Raw genomic sequence first — 17,030 nt, 5'->3', positions numbered from 1 at the left:
TAGGCTTTACAAAATAATATCGTTTTAAAAACAGCAGCATTTGGTCGTGTTGTAGCAAATGGCTTCTCAAAATAGACAAGACAAGATCATTGGCAAAACCTTGACAAATAAAACACCTTATAACGTTCGTATTCAGTTTATATGCGGAGTTTTATTAAAGGTACTGATTAAGGATTAAAGGTAATCTTTTAGATTCGTTTCTAAGTCTACAGCTGGAGTGAGATTGTAAAATGTTAGAGGCTCTACTTTCAGCATTCAATCGCTACCTTCACCCTCTGACCTATAAAACTGATTTGATATCATGCCAAGCTTCCCATAATAAATAAATAATCAAGAGTCGACTGGGGTGTGCCCTCTGCTTTAAACATTAAGTATAACAAGATACGGGCCACTGAGGAACTACCCACATGCTATTCATAAGATCTACATCTTCAACTTCCTGTTTTTATGCATGAAATCTTTCATAAGCATGCATTTAAGCGTCATGAAAAATTTCATGCATACAACTGGAACATTAAAAGTCATACACATTGTTATCAAACAGTAAAAAAGTACAGCAAGCATGTATCATATATTAATTATTTTGTTGGCTTTAGGGTGATTTTAAAGTTGTTGTATTAAACTCTCACATTTATAATGGTGACAAATGCTTCGTGTTTTGCTGAAGAGAACATCTCAAGTTCAAGTCAGTTGGCAATCTAGGAGATAATTGTTCTCTCTTGTGCGAGCAGGTGTGCTATATAGTACTATATATCACATGAATGAAGACCACATGGGGAAAATGTTTTCATAGTTTTTTTATAAATTCTATTTTCGTTTCCGATTTGCGCGGTCATTTAAACATATAGTTTTCTTTTCTTACAAAAAATGTAAGACATAAATGCTATAAAATAACAATTGTTATATCACTTTTGAGTTACATGCAGATATTTAAACAGATCCAATAAACATACTGATTCATACAATCTATTTTTCTTGCTTTTTTCATCAACCATTTTTTGAAGATGTTTTTTAAAGCTCGAGTAATGAGATTAAACTAAATCATGTTGTCACAATATGCCCACTGGCACCAATTGAGATGGAGGCCTATGTACAAATATTGATAAACATAATCTCTCTAATCTGTAAACATTGGTGGTGATTGCTTTTGAAGTCCACATAATGCCAAAGATAACACACAAAGTAAAGCATGAACAGCGTGTGCGCTTTTGTAAGGGCAATACATAGAGTTCTCTTCTCTTAAAACATAATAAACGGCCATAGGTTCACATGTTCCACACATTCATAATATCATTCCATTAAACTGAAGAAGTACTGAAGATGGGAATCTGCCAATGTTGTTAGCCACGATCGTGAAAATAAATAATTTTGACATGATCTGCAATGTGTGCTACCAATAAGCCTTTGTGATCAGCAGATTAATAGAGGTTAAAGTTCTACAGGGAATCTCTGTTGTCCTGTGTTCAATGTACAGAGTGCACACAATTCTGGCATCTGTCACATACTTTCATAAAATACATTTAGGAAAAACAAAGAGCCAGAAGCTATATCAGCAGGTGTGAGCCTGGTCAGTACCTGGATAGGAGACTCCTGGGAAAAACTAAGGTTGCTGCTGGAAGGAGTGATATTGAGGCCAATAGAGGGCGCTCACCCTCTGGTCTGTGTGGGTCCCAATGCTCTGTAGTGATGGGGGCACTATACTGTAAAAAGGCACCCTCCTTTGAGGAGTTATAAAACTGAGGTCCTGACGCGCTGTGGTTATTAAAAATCCCAGGGTGTTTCTCAAAAAGCATAGGCATCCTGGCTAAATTTCCCTTTGGCCTTTACCAATCATGGCCGCCTAATCCTTATCTATGAACTGGCTTCATCATTCTGTCCTCCCCACTGATAGCTGATGTGTGGTGAGTGTACTGACGCATCATCCAGACTGCTGGTGGTAGAGGGGAGTCCCCATTACCTGTAAAACACTGTGAGTGTCCAGAAAAGTGCTGTATAAGTGTAAGGATTTATTATTATTGTTGTTGTTAAATAAAATGGTTGGCAGTAAAGTGGTACAGTGGATTGCTACAATGCAGCTCTTGGGTCCTGGGTTTCATTCTAAACTGGGGTACCTTCTGTGTGGAGCCTGCATGTTCCTCTTTTTTTATCGATGTTGGTGTTCTAAGAGAGAAGAGAGAAGAGAGATAAGATTCCTTTATTGGCCATATGCAATTTCTTGTAGTAGGGACTTTGTCTTTTTTTCATATACCCCAACTTGCTCTCCATGAGACACACAGACAGGGAGAGAAGCTTGGGGTCAGAGCGCAGGGTCAGCCATTTATACAGCATCCCTGGAGCAGTTATAATAATAATAAAAATAATAATAATAAACTTTATTTTATATAGCGCCTTTAAAGGTGGCTTCTCAAAGTGCTTTACAGGATGACAATAACAATAAATAAGAATAATACAACAATAAATAAAAAGAATACACAAGATAAGACACAATTACAATTACAACAATACAACAATAACAATAGAGGAGATCGTGGAAGGTGGTACTAAGAAGAGCAGAGGGGTGAAGAATGGAACCAGTTAAGTAAAGGCTTTTCTGAAGAAGGAGGTTTTGAGTCTGGATTTGAAGGAGTTTAGAGAAGGTGACTCTCTGATATCCTTGGGCAAAGAGTTCCAGAGCTTGGGGGCATAACAGGAGAAGGCCCTGTCGCCCATACAATGTAGACGGGCTAAGGGCCTTGCTCAGGGGCCCAACAGAGTAGGATTTTTCTGACAGCCACGGGATATGAACCAGCAACCTTCCAGTCACAGGCACAGATCCTTAGCCACAAAGCCACCGCACTGCCTAGTAGTATTTCATCATACTACTTCTCTGGGTAGTCTGGTTTCCTGTCAGCTTCTGAAAGAAATATTGGCTATTTTAATTGGTGTTTCCCATTTGTGTTTATGTATGTGTGTGCACTGGGAGGGATTTGCTGTCCAGGGTGCAGTCTCGGCTTGGACCCTGTACTGCTGGGATAGGTTCCAGGCTATTGCAACCCTCAGCAGGAGTAACTGATTGTCTCATAATGGATAAGGAGAAGGTAGGAAGTTAATGTATTTGTAATTGTCTCCAAAAGAATGCTTATCAGTATTTTAGTGCCTGTGCTAAGTAGGTAATGATTTAATAAGTACTACGGCACATCCTATGATAAGGTGACAGGTGGGGTCAAATGAAAGAAGCTGCTGACTCACTTCACTATGTTCATAAATCAAAAGTAAATATATACAGCAACAAAATAGATTTCAATCATAGATTTCAAGTAAATAAAATATATTTAATGATGACTATTCTTTGGGTGTCTGGGAGGTACAGGCTAGTCATCTTAGACAGATGCAGATTTAGACATGGTAGTTTTACTAACATAACAGGTTTTCTTACATTCCTGCTTTCTCCAAGATATCAACAATAAAATACTTTTTTGTATTCTTTATACAATACACCAACTTACTTTTTGGGATGTTTAGCAAAAGGATAAGTTAAAATCAAGCTGTATACTAAAATGGTCAACACTAGTTCATTTACAGTAAATGTAGTAGTTTGTACCCATTTAAAAATGTATTCACGCAAATCACTACAATTAATAATACAGCACCTCCACTGAGTCGAACTGCTATGGTTCAAAACCTTCAAGACCAGCACAAATGCAAATCTAGTTTATTCAGGAATAAAAAGTCCGTGTTGAGGAAAATCACTCGACAGAAATACAAGGGAAGAAACAGGTTAACGTTTGTTCTTGGATCAAACGGCTGCCATTCCTCCCTTTCCTTTAATATCCTCTCTTTCTTGTGTTTATCATGTTTCGTGATACATTGTGTAGACATTACTTTTGCCTTTAAAACTTTTGTCGGATTCTTTTCCATATATCCCTCGAATCGGTCTTGGGCAATGTTTTGCTGCGCAGTAATTGGAGATCTTGTCTCTTCGCGGAGAAAACATGCTCACACCGAAGTGCTCCCAGATGCACAGACTGGGGGAGGTCACTCCCTCTTCTCCTTTAACAGCTTATGAATACTAATCAGGCGCAGAGGTCGGGGCGTATTTAACGAAACCGCCATATTGGCGTTTCACCTGTTGACCTGCAGCAGCAGCAGCAGCGCTAGCAACTCGGGCGGCAGCAAGTGAGGGTAGTGGTTGTGGAGTAACGGAGGATGAACGCGTCGCCTCCTTGCAGCCTCCTGAAGCAGAGCTAGGGTTTGGGAATCTTCTTGGAATTAGGTTGCCTGTTTAAGACGCTGGAAATGAAGGGAGTAGTGACCAGCCCGGTCTCTACCGCCATGCAAGAGACTTTCGGGTGCGCGGTGATGAACCGCTTCGATCAGCTCCTGGATGACGAAGCCGACCCCTTTGACATCCTCCGGGAGGCCGAGGAGGAGAAGAAGAAGAGGAAGAAGAAAGAGGAGAGTAAGAAAGGAAGCGGCGGGACAGCGAAGCCTGGGAAAAAGGAATCTCAGAAGGATAGGAAGGTCCCCGTGTTCCTTGGAAGCGAAGGTGATGAGGCTCAGATGAGAAATTAAGTGGGTAAAAAAATAGACTAAAGTCAGAGGCAGATTTTCCTCACCCGCAGGTTAGATGTGAGGCGAATAATTTGTGGGTTAAACGTGAAGATTTTGGGTTTTATTGGTATTACGGGGCGGAAGGGGGGGGAAGGGTGCATTGACAATGAAAGACTTTGTCTAGATACGATGCTTTGCTTTCGTGAAAGGTGAATAAGCAGTTCTCCAAGTTATGCATTCTGATACTTGGCCATTTTAAAAGAAATGGTTTCATCAACGTAGTGTTTATTGATGAAGTGCTGTTAGACTTCCCCCCCTCTACAGTCTCTTTCGATGTAGCACTCTTTTTTTTTTATATATACAAACGCCATCGTCTTGTGGTTAGTTTGGATGAGGCCCGTGCACTTAATTGTATTCAATTTATCGCAATTGAGTGCATCTGTGATGCAAGTTCGTGTTGTTGTACCTCCTCCTACACAGCGAGTTTTTCCGTCTGCATGCAAAAGTCGCACAGCGGGAGTAAATAACTCGTAAAGAAAAATGCAGGTTTATAGCTCCCCCCACCCCAAAAGTCATTTTGAGCTATATAAATGGTTGTGCACGTAATTTACCCCCTGCAACACCTTAAATGACAGTTTAAGTGTTCAGTATCGTCGTTATTATTTATCCATCGTTTCTCATCTGCTTTCAGAAGCAGAGGGGTGCTGGCGGTGATCGAGCCGTCGGCGCCAAGCGGGTGCTGAATCATTGGAGGACCAGATGTAGATTGGATCCACTTAGCAGTTTTCGAGGATAGCCGCCGTAGTTTCGGCACGTCGTCTCATTTAATAAGTTAAAAGGAGGCGTTTGTGTCCTGAAATTCTAGCTAGGTGAAAAGGCCTTTTTTTCAGTGAAAATGTTTGAAATGCTTATGTCGGTGCAGAAAGGTCTGTAATAAAAATACCCCTCCTTAGGTAAAAAATTGGAAAAAAACTGCTTCCTTGAATGACCTTTTTGAAGGTCTGTCCTGCATGGAGCGAATTCTGTCCAGGCCTGCGGACAGTGCCTGAATAAGCATGTTTTCGAGAGTGGAGAGTCGTGTTACTGCAGCTGAAAATGCCTGTGCAGAATGTCGACTGAATCCTGCCTAGGTCAGCACTGCACAGCGACAGTGCTGCTGCTGACACGGTGTGCGCTGGGCTCTTCTCTCTGGGCAGAACCGAACCGCAAGATGGGACTGTGGCTAGTACGCCTAGAGCGCTGTGTGACGCTTGAGGGGTGCGTGGTCACCTGCTCGGATCCCGGCTGGGAGGCGCCCTGGTGTGGGGTGCAGACTGGTGAGCGGGGTCGACGTTAAGGTGGCTGACCCTGTGCCTCTCTCCTCGCCTGCAGGCTCCCGGCAGCAGCCCCCCCGCGCCCCCGGCCTGCTGGGTCAGAATGAGAACAGAGGGACGGAGGTGAAGGTGGTGTACAGCGAGCGGCGCGAGGTGTTCCGGGAGAGGCGCCCCAATGAGCCGGAAGCGCCCCTTGACTTCTCGGTGGAGAAGTAATAATAATTCCTTACACTTTTATATAGCGCTTTTCTGGGCACTCCACTCAAAGTGCTTTACAGGTACTGGGGACTCCCCTCCACCACCACCATAGCCATAGTGTGCCAGTGTGCTCAGCACATGCCAGTTATTAGCGGGGAGGAGAACAGAGTGATAAAGGCATTTCGTAGATGGGGATTAGTAGGAGGCCGTGATTGGTAAAGGCCAGGGGGACGATTGGCCAGGACATCGGCCAACACCCTGGGTTTTGAAATGACCACAGAGAGACAGGACCTTGGTTTTGCGTCTCGTCTGAAGGCCGTCACTTCTTCACAGTGTAGTGGCACTGTACTGGAGCATTAGGACCCACACAGGCCACAAAGTGAGCACCACCTGCTGTCCCCACTAACCTCTTCCAGCAGCAGCCTTAGCTTTCCCAGGAGTCTCGCGTCCAGGTACTGACCAGGCTCACTCCTGCTGAGCTTCACTGGGCTGCCACTTGTGAGTTGCAGGGTGATATAGCTGCTGGATGTCTTGTGGATGTGCTTCAGAGCTCTTGGTGCCTTGTAGCTCTGGGGCCTCAGCAGTGTGATTAGTTTATAGCACTGCATCTGAAGTACTGCTTCTTTTAGGATATCCAGTTGTCTGGATACCATTCTTGCATGGGGATATTTTAAAATGTAACACAATCACCTAAATTCATTTTTAGAGTAAAGTTATAGTTACAGCACAATTCTATCCATGCAGCACCCTTTTAAAGAAACGTATTCTTAAATAAATCTGCTCTGCTGCGTGACACTGTGGAGAATTATTTGTACATACCTTCCAGGATTTACTTCAGGTTGTGCAAGTTGCTTGCTTGCTTGCCTGCTGAAATACTGTTTTTCCAGGAGGATTTATTGCTTTGAAATAGCAGAAGCTCACAACTGGTACACATCTACTTTTTTTTTCTAATTTTGAGGGAATCTCGCATGCTGATTCAGAAAAGTGCACAGACCAGCAAGGCTCTTGGAGGTAATGCATAACTATTTCCCCAAACTCCTCAAACCAGAAATCCATCTTTTAGGCTAGGTTTTGTATTGTGCATTTAGGAGACCTCTTGCATTACAAAACAGGAAGATTGCACACACAATAAGATCAAACACAGGCTAGTAACCACAGCTCTAGAGGTTGCAGTTTGGTCTGCCAAGAGCCATGGCAAACTGGAGCCTGTTGTGGAAGCACAAAACAGGCCTACAGCCTTGATGGGATTCCAGTCCTGGCCAGGTTTCGTCAGACTTCCCCGAAGACGTCTTGCGCTTGAGCAGTGATAGCGAGGACGAGCGTGAGAATTAATCCTGACCAGAGAGAGATGGGGAGGGAGAATCCAGCAGTGTCACGATGTAGATACGGTGGGGGTGGTGGTGGGGGAAAATGTTTGTTAAACCCCTGCCCTCCTCCAAACTGATTTTATTTAAGCTGTGCCCAGAGAGCTCCATCTGAAAAACTGCTTCATGTAGGATATCAAAATGTCTGTTATGGTTTAACTTTTGATGAATTGCAATCAGTTGTGACCATCTTAAATGATCAATTATCTTTGGAAAGATGTATCTGGGTTTGCCCTGTTGTCACCATGTATTAGTAACCACAGTGTTGGAAGAAAATTTGTCAGAAGTTTCAGTTTTTCAGGCATGGGATGGTTATGTATAGCTTCAATTTTGCAGTGAGAAGACTGAAAAACCCAGGTTTGAGTAAGGACTGCTTAGCATGTTTTTGTATTGTCTGAAAAGTGCTCCTGTTGCAATAATGTTAATGTTCCCATAAACAGATTTCAGTGGTAGGGATATTTAAATTGCTTTAAGGATTTCTGAAATTTGGGAATTGGTATCATCCCTTTTCTATTTTCTGTCCTGAAGTTAATTATTCCGTTACCTTGCTGATCAGGACGGATTGTATCCTTGTGTTTTAGCCCAAAACAGCTCGATTTGTTTTTATATAGTAGGGTTTTCTGCTGTACTTCTTGGGCTTAGTGTCACGATTATAGTTCCCCCTCCTTAAGGGTGCTCCAGCCCTTTCACGTGAGACTCTATCCTATGCACCTGCTCCCTATTCCCAGCCCACCTTAAAAGCCAGGCGCTGACGCTCATCCGGGCTTTGCATCTGATTTCCGTATCGTGCGAGTCCGGGACCTGGAAGCGCCTGGTCCTATTAAGGTTTTAATCTCGGTTCCCGTTCCTGTTCCCTGTCCGCCGGTTCCAACCCGGCCTTCGTGTTTTAATTCCGCGTTCTGATGGATCTCCTGGTTTTGGACTTACCCTTGTGTTTTGGATACTCTAAGGATTACACTTTTGGATTGTTCGCCTCGGCCACACCTCCCCCGTGCACCAGCGCACCCTGGACACGCCCCCCTGTCTTCAGCCCCGTATTCCTGCATGACGTTTCCCCAGTGTTCCCCCACTTCGTCGGATTGTGTCGTCCGCATAGGGTCCGGAAAGAACTGTTCGTTACACTTAGTAGTTGATAAACAAACCTTGAAATGTTTACTTCTGATTTTACCAAAACAAATGGTCTAAAAATTGTATCTATAAAAATCAAGAGCTTGTTTGTGTCCGCTTCTCTACAGGAACATGATTCAGCATTTTCTTTTTTCACATCCACACAAATGTACCTAGGACAAACTAAGAGATGCAGTGTCTTTTGTATTACTGTGTGCTGGGCCTTGTATTCTGGGCTTTATGTAGAAACATGAATAATTCCCTTTTTTTTTAAGATATTCAGGAATTTCCTGCATAACCCATACCTCTGTGTCATTTCAGGCCATCTGACCAGTTTGACCGGGGGATGAGAGGCCGAGGAGGACGAGGCCGGGGAGGAAGAGGCGGCACTTTTTTCAGAAGCTTCGACGGTTTCGATCAGAGGGGCAAAAGAGAATTTGAACGCCACAGTGGAAGTGACCGAGCGTAAGGAATGATTTTTTTGGTTTCTATCCCAAACTGAATTGGGCTGGGGAGACCAAAAAAAGAGAGAACTGGAAATGTACAACTTGTGTATACCTGAAAGTCATGGAGTTCTTGAAACTGTCATTTTTGCAGAAATGTGTCTTGTTCCTGGCACTCTTGTTTAAGTTGGACTTGGAAAGTCTGATTTAAGTTTGGATTTTCAGCATGGAGATTAAGCTGGTGATTAATTAGAGCTGGACTGTGGGAAAATTAGGCACTTGGTCATCAGTATTCTCTTCAGGCCTGGTTTAATACCGCTTAAGTGGTTTGATCTTATGTGGGGAAAAAATATCACTAGACAGAAGGACTGCAAAGCCATTAGTCAGGGATTCTTTAGTCATTTTGCTTATCTTTTTTTCTTTAAAAGATGATGCATTTGAGTTTTTGATGAAAGTAACCTTTCATTAAATATAGAGATAGCGGATTCATTTTTTTTGGGAGGGTTATTCAGCAGGATTGCTTACAGGCGTTGGCACGATGCAACAGGTAGACGTCCAGTTATATGCTAATCAATATAAACATTAGGTTTTGTTGAAAGAGAATTTTATTTGCCTCCTTATTCTTTGCTGTCAAATAGTCACCTACCTCCATTTGTCACGGTTATTCATTAGAAGTATTGCTTTGTCTTGCACTGGAGCTGTTGTCCCCATGTTATTTTGCTAATGTGTCGGTCAGAATAATGACCGATGGGAACGGTATGGAGGTTTTCTCGACCTCCTGAACTTTGTGGTCCTGTAGTTCAGTGCTTTCCTGCAGTTGTCCCTGTAGAGCAGGGGTGCCCAGCCTTTTTTTAATGTAAAGTCATTTGCCAGTCCAGCGCGATCTACCAGTGTGAGATCTATCTGAACCTTGCCAAAAATGTCCGTTTTTGACCTCTCCAAACGGAGAGTCGGCAGCCTCAGCAAGCGCTTTCTTGTGTTTAGCCAGGACGCGGCTCACGCAGAACAATGCGATGACTGCCGCTTTCCCTCTTGTATTAGGCCTTCTGAAAACCGAGATTTTAAGTTTTCCACTGTTCTTTTCCGTAACTCGCTTTTAGCGGGAAAGTCCACATCATACATTTTGTATACAAAAATTATCATGCTCCCATTCCTTGTGGTAACGGTAAGTTTTTGGTCTCATCATTTTCGCTCAAACACTACAGCTGTCAAATAAGCAAATGCACTTATCAAACAGTTAGCGAATTTGTCACGGACAGTCTGTTTTGCTCCACTATGCATTGTAGCGAATGTGGGGTTCGTGCGGCAGTAACCAAGGGAACGTTGGTAGCCTGTGGTCTCCTCACCCCCAGTGTCAGCCAGGACTCGGGGAAGAGACTTTTACAACCCATTTGACAAGGGTTAAACGCACACAAGAGCAGTAAAATGTAGGACATTACATGCACAGATCTGAATGAATTTTTAGGCTATCAAAAAAGATAGTCAAAGAGCCTCTTTATTTTTTTGCCAAATATTCTTATGATCGATTGACTGCTTGGGCACCCCTGCTGTAGTGTCTAATCTCGGCAATCAAGTAGTACTTTAATAATATAGTTAGAAATGAATCAAATTTATTACTGTAAATTGATAAATAGCATAGTTGATGTAGAAAAACACAAGGGATAAATAGTTCAGAATACCCGACTGCCGATCTTTCTTATGTGAAAGAGGCTTTTTTTGTGTTAATATTTTCTTGGATAAAGCTTCCCATCCCAAGATGTACTTCACAAACATAAGTAATATATTTAACACGGAAGGTGATTTTAAAAAGTCACTGGGTAATACTTAAATATTGGGTAACTCAACTGCCTGCTAAATTGAAACCATAAATTATGCTGGGTGGTTCCTTTCTTTAAATTGCCATTTAGTTCTCATTATGAACTGCTGGTATTTTTTTCCTGCTTTATAGTTGGATACAGTAAGCTACTTCATCTTAATTGTTGCTGTTATGATTGAAGTTTTCTTTTCAAACAAAACCCTTGGCATATAACGGGTGCCTTTGTGATCTCTGTACTTCATTTCTGAATTTTCCACAGCCATATACTTCATTGTTTATTTATAAGCTTTTGAATATGCAAATTTGCATTTGCAGTTGTAGAGAATAAATGCCTAATTGACCACTCATGGTGTTGGAAGACTGCAATAGGTTAGAAATTAAGTCAAGCGGAAAGGTTAGAAAACGACTCAAGAAAAACTGGTAGTCCTAAAGAGTTTTTTTTCTTCTGAAGCCCAGACTTGACTGGTCTTTACGGTGTTCAGTGCAATATTTTAAGGCATTTCCCACCTCCAAGACGGAGGACAGGGTAGGTAGTGTTGTGTTGACCTGCCTTGTGTAGGTGGTTCCTGTTTTAAAATGTATCTCACCTGCTTTCTAAATCAAGTAGATCTCCTTAGAAGTCCTACTTACCTTTTGAGAAAACAAGAATGGACTAATGGGGATTCTACGTGTCGTCATTTTTAGGGGTATTAGGCCTGAAGAAAAGCGTGGAGGAGGGGGACCTCGGAACTGGGGAAGCGTTAAGGATGAAATGAGGTATGATTTTTAAAAATGAGTAGTACTGGTCTATGTAACATTTGTCATTTTGTTCGAAGCATGTGGCTAATGTGTGTTTTCCATGGCTTAATGAATACATGGCATTCCCTTTGTTCTTCTGGGAGTACAATCCAGCAGGCCCACTGTACAGCGCTAAAGTCCAGTTTAGGGGTTTAACTGGGAGGGGAAATAGCACCTGTTCTTTGCAGTTACTTGTTGGAATACCTACTGTATTCAGGACCCCCAGGGGTGTAGACGTAGTTTAGTCTGTATTCAGTGTTTGTATAAAAAGTTTGTGTATATATATATATTAAGGTCCTGGCATAGCAAAGATGGAAAATCCCGGTTTTCAGATGTCCACACTGAATCCGCATATACCAGAGGAGGATGCTAATGAGCGGAGGCTGTTTTCGCAGTGACATGGAGCACGGCGTTCCCAATGAAGAGGCGGGAGACACGGAGGAGGCGCACGGCGCCCCGGAAGGGGATGCGGAGAACCAGTGAGTAGGCCTTGATTCGGCAGCCTTCAGCTGCCCAGGGCAACGCGGGCGACTACGGCGCATCACTTCTCTGCACTTGCTGTTGCAGGGGGACAGAGGGCGAGGGAGAAGTCCGTGAAGATTATGTGGCGGAGATGACTTTGGACGAGTGGAAAGCGCTACAGGAACAAAACCGACCAAAGAAGGAATTCAACATTCGCAAACCAGAGACCAGTGTGCCTTCAAAGGCTGTTGTGATTCACAAGTCTAAGTACCTAGATGTAAGCAGTCCTTTGTATTCTGTGTTAAAGAAAATAAGGTGGCAAAGGAGGAATGCCATTCAGTGCACCTTACTAATTACTTACGAATGGTAGATTATGAGCTCCTTCAAAAATAATTTAGATTCTCCAATGTGGAACAGGCCATGTAGTGGAGAACCAGATACCCACAGCTTTATGTAGTTTTGTAATATTTCCTAAATGGCGCCGCTTTTAGTGTCTAAGACACAATGTCCATATTTCAATGCTAAGTGTTAAATAGTCCTATGGGTTGAACTTATCTACACCTTGGATTTGATCCAAGTGGATAAAACTTTCGATTGTCGACTGATGCGATTTCAGCAATTGTTCTTGTTGTGCTTTTGAACATTTTCTAAGGCTTTATCTTTTTGTAATATTGTGAACAAAACTGAACATGTTCTAAGATCCTACTAGTGTGCTTTAAAGCTTGCGTGTAACTTTTCTTGGTTTAAATTGCACACCTTTTTCTTTACAATCAGGCACTCAGTTCGAAGTAGTTCCCCATGTCGCAGTGAGGCCATGGCATACTCGGCTTCAATACCCAGATCCTTTCATTTTGCAGTTCCCAGGTGCATGTTCCGATTTACAGCATGGGTCACTTTGCTCTTGTGTCAATATCAAATTTCATTTCCAGTTGTCCGAATGTTTTTTTTTCTCCTCGTCTTGCCACTTCCCCCATTTTTTGTACCATTTGCAAATATAACTAGGATGCTGACTAACAAATTCTGCCGTGTTGATGCAGATGGATCCAGCGGCACTCGGTTCTGCCCAGTGGAAGCTGGTTTCCTAGGGCAGCTGACTCGGTAGCTAACTTCCTACCTTTGGCGATCCTGCAGAGGTGCACAAAAGAAGAAGCCAAAAGAGGCAGATGGAAAATGGACAGAAAAATGATCTGTAGTGTAGGCTATTTTGGCTCCATAGCATCCTATCAATTTTCATTACACTTCCCCAATAAGAGTCCTCTCAACTCTGGGGCTGTGTCCAGCCTGTTCTTGCACTAGTTCTGTGCTGTTCTGTCTTTCTATCAGGGAGCTCTCTGAGCCATGACTGTTGCCCTTTATTTCCTCCGCATCCAGAACCTGAAGGAGGAATCCGATGAGGACGACGAGGACCACCACTTCTTCCGCAGGCCGGCCAACGACATCACCACCCAGCTGGACATCAACTTCGGCAGCCTGTCGCGGCAGGGCCGGGGCGGCCGCGGGGGCCGGGGAGGAAGAGGCCGGGGAGCGGCGGCGAGGACGGAGGCCACGGCTACGCCGCCGCCGCCACCACCGCGTGCGGAAGTGGTAGGTCCGCTCTTGCCTCGGGGGGGGGGGTCCCTGCTCTCTGGGGTGGTGGCCCCAGCTGCCAAGGAGCTCCAAGGTGTGAGCCTGGCCAGTACCTGGATGGGAGACTCCTGGGGAAGACCTAAGGCTGCTGCTGAAGAGGTATTGGAGTAGCCAGTACCAGTCTGCAGTCTGTGTGGTGGGACCCACAATGCCCCAGTATAGTGATGGCGACACTACTGTAGAAAAGACGCCATCCTTTGGATGAGGTGTAAAACTGAGGTTCTGACTCTGGTCATTACAAATCCCAGAGTGTTTCTCAAGGAGTCCTGGCCAAATTTCCCGTTGGTCCTTACCAATAATGGCCTCCTAATAATCCCCATCTATGAATTGGCTTCATCAGTTTGCTCTCCTCTCCACTGATAGCTGGTGTGTGGTGAGCATACTGGTGCACTATGGCTGCCGTCGCATCATCCATGTGGGGGCAACTCATTGGTGGTGGAGGGGAGTCCCCATTACCTGTGAAGCACTTTGAGTGGAGTGTCAAGAAATGTGCTGTATAAGTGTAAGGAATAATGAGTATCAACACTGTACAGTATAGTTAAATTGGCTTCGTAAAGGTTACGCAAACCTGGGCTACTATGGACGCTGCTCGAAAGGAGAAACCTTTTCCCTGCTGAAGATGCAGGGCTACAAGGTGTCTCTTGCTCTCCTTTGAAATACTTTTAATTTCAGGCACAGATTCTGGCCCCCAATCCTGATGACCCAGAGGATTTCCCTGCCTTGGCTTGAAGGAGCACATGCAGCGGTTAGGGACTGAAGAGGCCGACGTTGATCCGGAGTGAGACGGGGAGCCTACAGTATGGTGGCGGATTCAAGAACTGGCTCCCAGCTGCTGAAATTTGTTTGCCTCTTGATGAAAGTTTGTTGCACTTTTTTGGATTAACACTGGTTTTTGTTTGTAACTATGCCAAAGGACTATTTTTCAGAGCTTTTATTTCTGCTTGCTGTATATTTTGAAAGCTGTTATTCACTATAAGGGGAAATACAAATTATAACTTAACTGTATAAAAAAATAAATGCACTGTTGAGGTTCCATGAAGACCAGTTTTGCTGTATTTATTATAGACCGAGTATAGCTTGGGCATCCCCAGGCTTGCTCCTGGCTAGCTCTAATTCAGCAGTTATTACAGTTGACTCATTAGGTTTCTAAAGACTTGGAATACTTTGTGATCAATTTCTGGTCCTTTAGTAAATTTACTAAAGAATTGAAGAGTTTCATACATAGTATCAAAACAAATGGTCTGTTCTTAAGGCCAGAGTTGCAATAATGGATTATGTGCTTTGTTGAACTTTGAACAAGTTTTAGTTTTGATCATTGATCAGCTTATTAGGGCTCTCTGAAAAGGGGTCTTTTTTTGTTTTTTTTTTTATCTCTACCCTTAAATTACTTTGGGTCATATGATTTTTTTTGTTCATTAGGCATCTTGCTTAGGGTTTTTTCCTTGGTGGCTTTAAGGAAGCTATCTAATGAGCAGTGGGAGAGAACACCAGAACTTAAGCTGGAACATTCTATTGGGTTGTAAAAGTCTCTTCCCTGAGTGCTGGCTGACGCAAAAAAAGGTTAAAAAAAGTCTCTTGGTTATTGCTGCACAAACTCCATGTTCGCTACAGTGCATAGTGGAGCCAAACAGACTGGCCGTGACAATTTCACCAACAGTTTGACAAGTTTGTTTTCCTATTTGATAGTGTTTGAGCGAAAATGATGCAGAGTTACCACAAGGAATGGGAGCATGATTAGTTATTTGTACTTTAACATTCAAATCTGGAATGCTAGTGTCTGTGAAAAAGGGAAATGTAGAACAACATTTCAAAACTGCACACGAACATGTATGATTTTTCCCCACTAAAAGTGAGTTATGGAAAAGAAATGTAGAAAAATTAAAATATCAACTACATGCAGTCAGTTTTCATGAGGCTTAATACAAGAGGGAAAGCAGCAAACGTGTCCTGTGTGAACCGCGTTCTGCCTGAGCACAAAAGGTCAGTCGGGGGTTGAGAAATAAGTGTTTGCTGAGGCTGCTGACTTGCTGTTTGGAGATTTCAAAAACAAACATTTTTGGCAAGGTTCGGACAGCTGTTGCCTGAAATCAAAGAGTTTCTCAAGTTGTCTAAATATGATGAATAAGCTAAATTAGAGGAGGACCAGTGGCTTCTGGATTTAGCATTCCTCATAGACATGACTGAACTGCTGAATGTCAAGCAGCAGGGACACAAAAGTGTCATGTACATAATCAGCAGTCTCAACGCAAAAAAAAAAGTGATGAAGCTTCTCAGTGCTAATGTTTACATAAGGTAGGATATTCTTTTTTGTAAACAGAGGAACATTACTTGTCCACATGAGTCACTTGCTTTTATTTGCTGTCATTTTAGTGATGGGTATTGTTATTGTACTGCTCTGCCCAGTCTGTTTTTCCTATATCAGAGCTTCAAATTCACAGTGGTAGATTGCACAGGACTGGCAAATTAAAAAGTAGATCTTGCATTTAAAAAGGTACAGTACATCACTTGGTGGTCATTTTCATTTGTCCTTCTCCAGTCCCAGTTTTGTTGAAATGAAATGGATGATGTTTCATGATCAGCCCCCTGTTCTTCCTCATACTTGAGGATTGTTCCAATAGGGGTCACCATCCTCGCTTACTTTAGCACAGAAGATAATTAACTTTTAGCCTCAATTCTAATACACCCAGTATCAACACCCTCAATTCCCACATTCTTTCCATATAGTGTGGTATGAGCTGTTCTTGTTTTTTACTCCTGTGCTCCTCTAGCCAGGAACAAAAAGATACCCAGCATCTCCCTCCACATCTTTGATTCCATTATTGTATACAACTAGTTTCCAATCCTTTCTGGCTCTATCCATGATTTCTCAACATTGCTGCTTTCCAACTCTGTTCTCACCTCTCTTGTGCCATCCTTCCATCACCATCTGCAGGATGGGAATAAGGTTATTGGAACTATTGTCGACTACAACTGCATTTTCTCCTCTGAAGACTTTGGCTGGATAAAAAGATAGTTGTCTCTATTGGGTTCTGAGTGTGCTGCTGGCTAGAGCAGCTTGCAGCCTGTGCCTTTCAGAAATATCCCAGCTCTCCCCTTCAGACACTTTTGTGTTAAGCAGGTTTTATTACAATCTGGAGTAATATCATGATTTGGCATATGACCAACAAAGGCCTTAACCTCATATCAAAATTTAAGATGTCTGTTGGCTATCCTGCTTATTCTCCTTGTTCTTTATCATAACACTCGCTTGTATTCTTCTAGACATTAAGGAAACTGGTTAGCCAACTACCTTGAAACTAGATATGCTCATGCATTGAACTAGGCCTTTCTTTCCTCCAGAAACTGTTAAACTGTAATATCTGCTCAATCAATTAACATGTTCAAACAGATTTAT

At 42.9% G+C, this 17,030-nt stretch overlaps 1 protein-coding gene across 1 annotated transcript; it reads left to right on the top strand.

Annotated features, from left to right (window-relative positions):
- The first annotated feature begins 4,060 nt into the window (after nt 1-4,060).
- zgc:103482 (IHABP4_N and HABP4_PAI-RBP1 domain-containing protein) lies at nt 4,061-14,675 on the top strand. The gene is made up of 8 exons (XM_015365904.2): nt 4,061-4,525; nt 5,902-6,055; nt 8,834-8,977; nt 11,456-11,527; nt 11,944-12,027; nt 12,116-12,287; nt 13,382-13,594; nt 14,309-14,675. Exons 1-8 carry the CDS (start codon nt 4,276-4,278, stop codon nt 14,363-14,365), a joined length of 1,146 nt encoding a protein of 381 aa, XP_015221390.1. The 5' UTR covers nt 4,061-4,275; the 3' UTR covers nt 14,366-14,675.
- Nucleotides 14,676-17,030: the final 2,355 nt, after the last annotated feature.

Source organism: Lepisosteus oculatus, chromosome 3 (genome assembly GCF_040954835.1).
Source record: "Lepisosteus oculatus isolate fLepOcu1 chromosome 3, fLepOcu1.hap2, whole genome shotgun sequence".
In the NCBI taxonomy this organism is placed as follows: Eukaryota; Metazoa; Chordata; class Actinopteri; order Semionotiformes; family Lepisosteidae; genus Lepisosteus; species Lepisosteus oculatus.
This window is presented reverse-complemented; position numbering and strand designations above follow the sequence as displayed.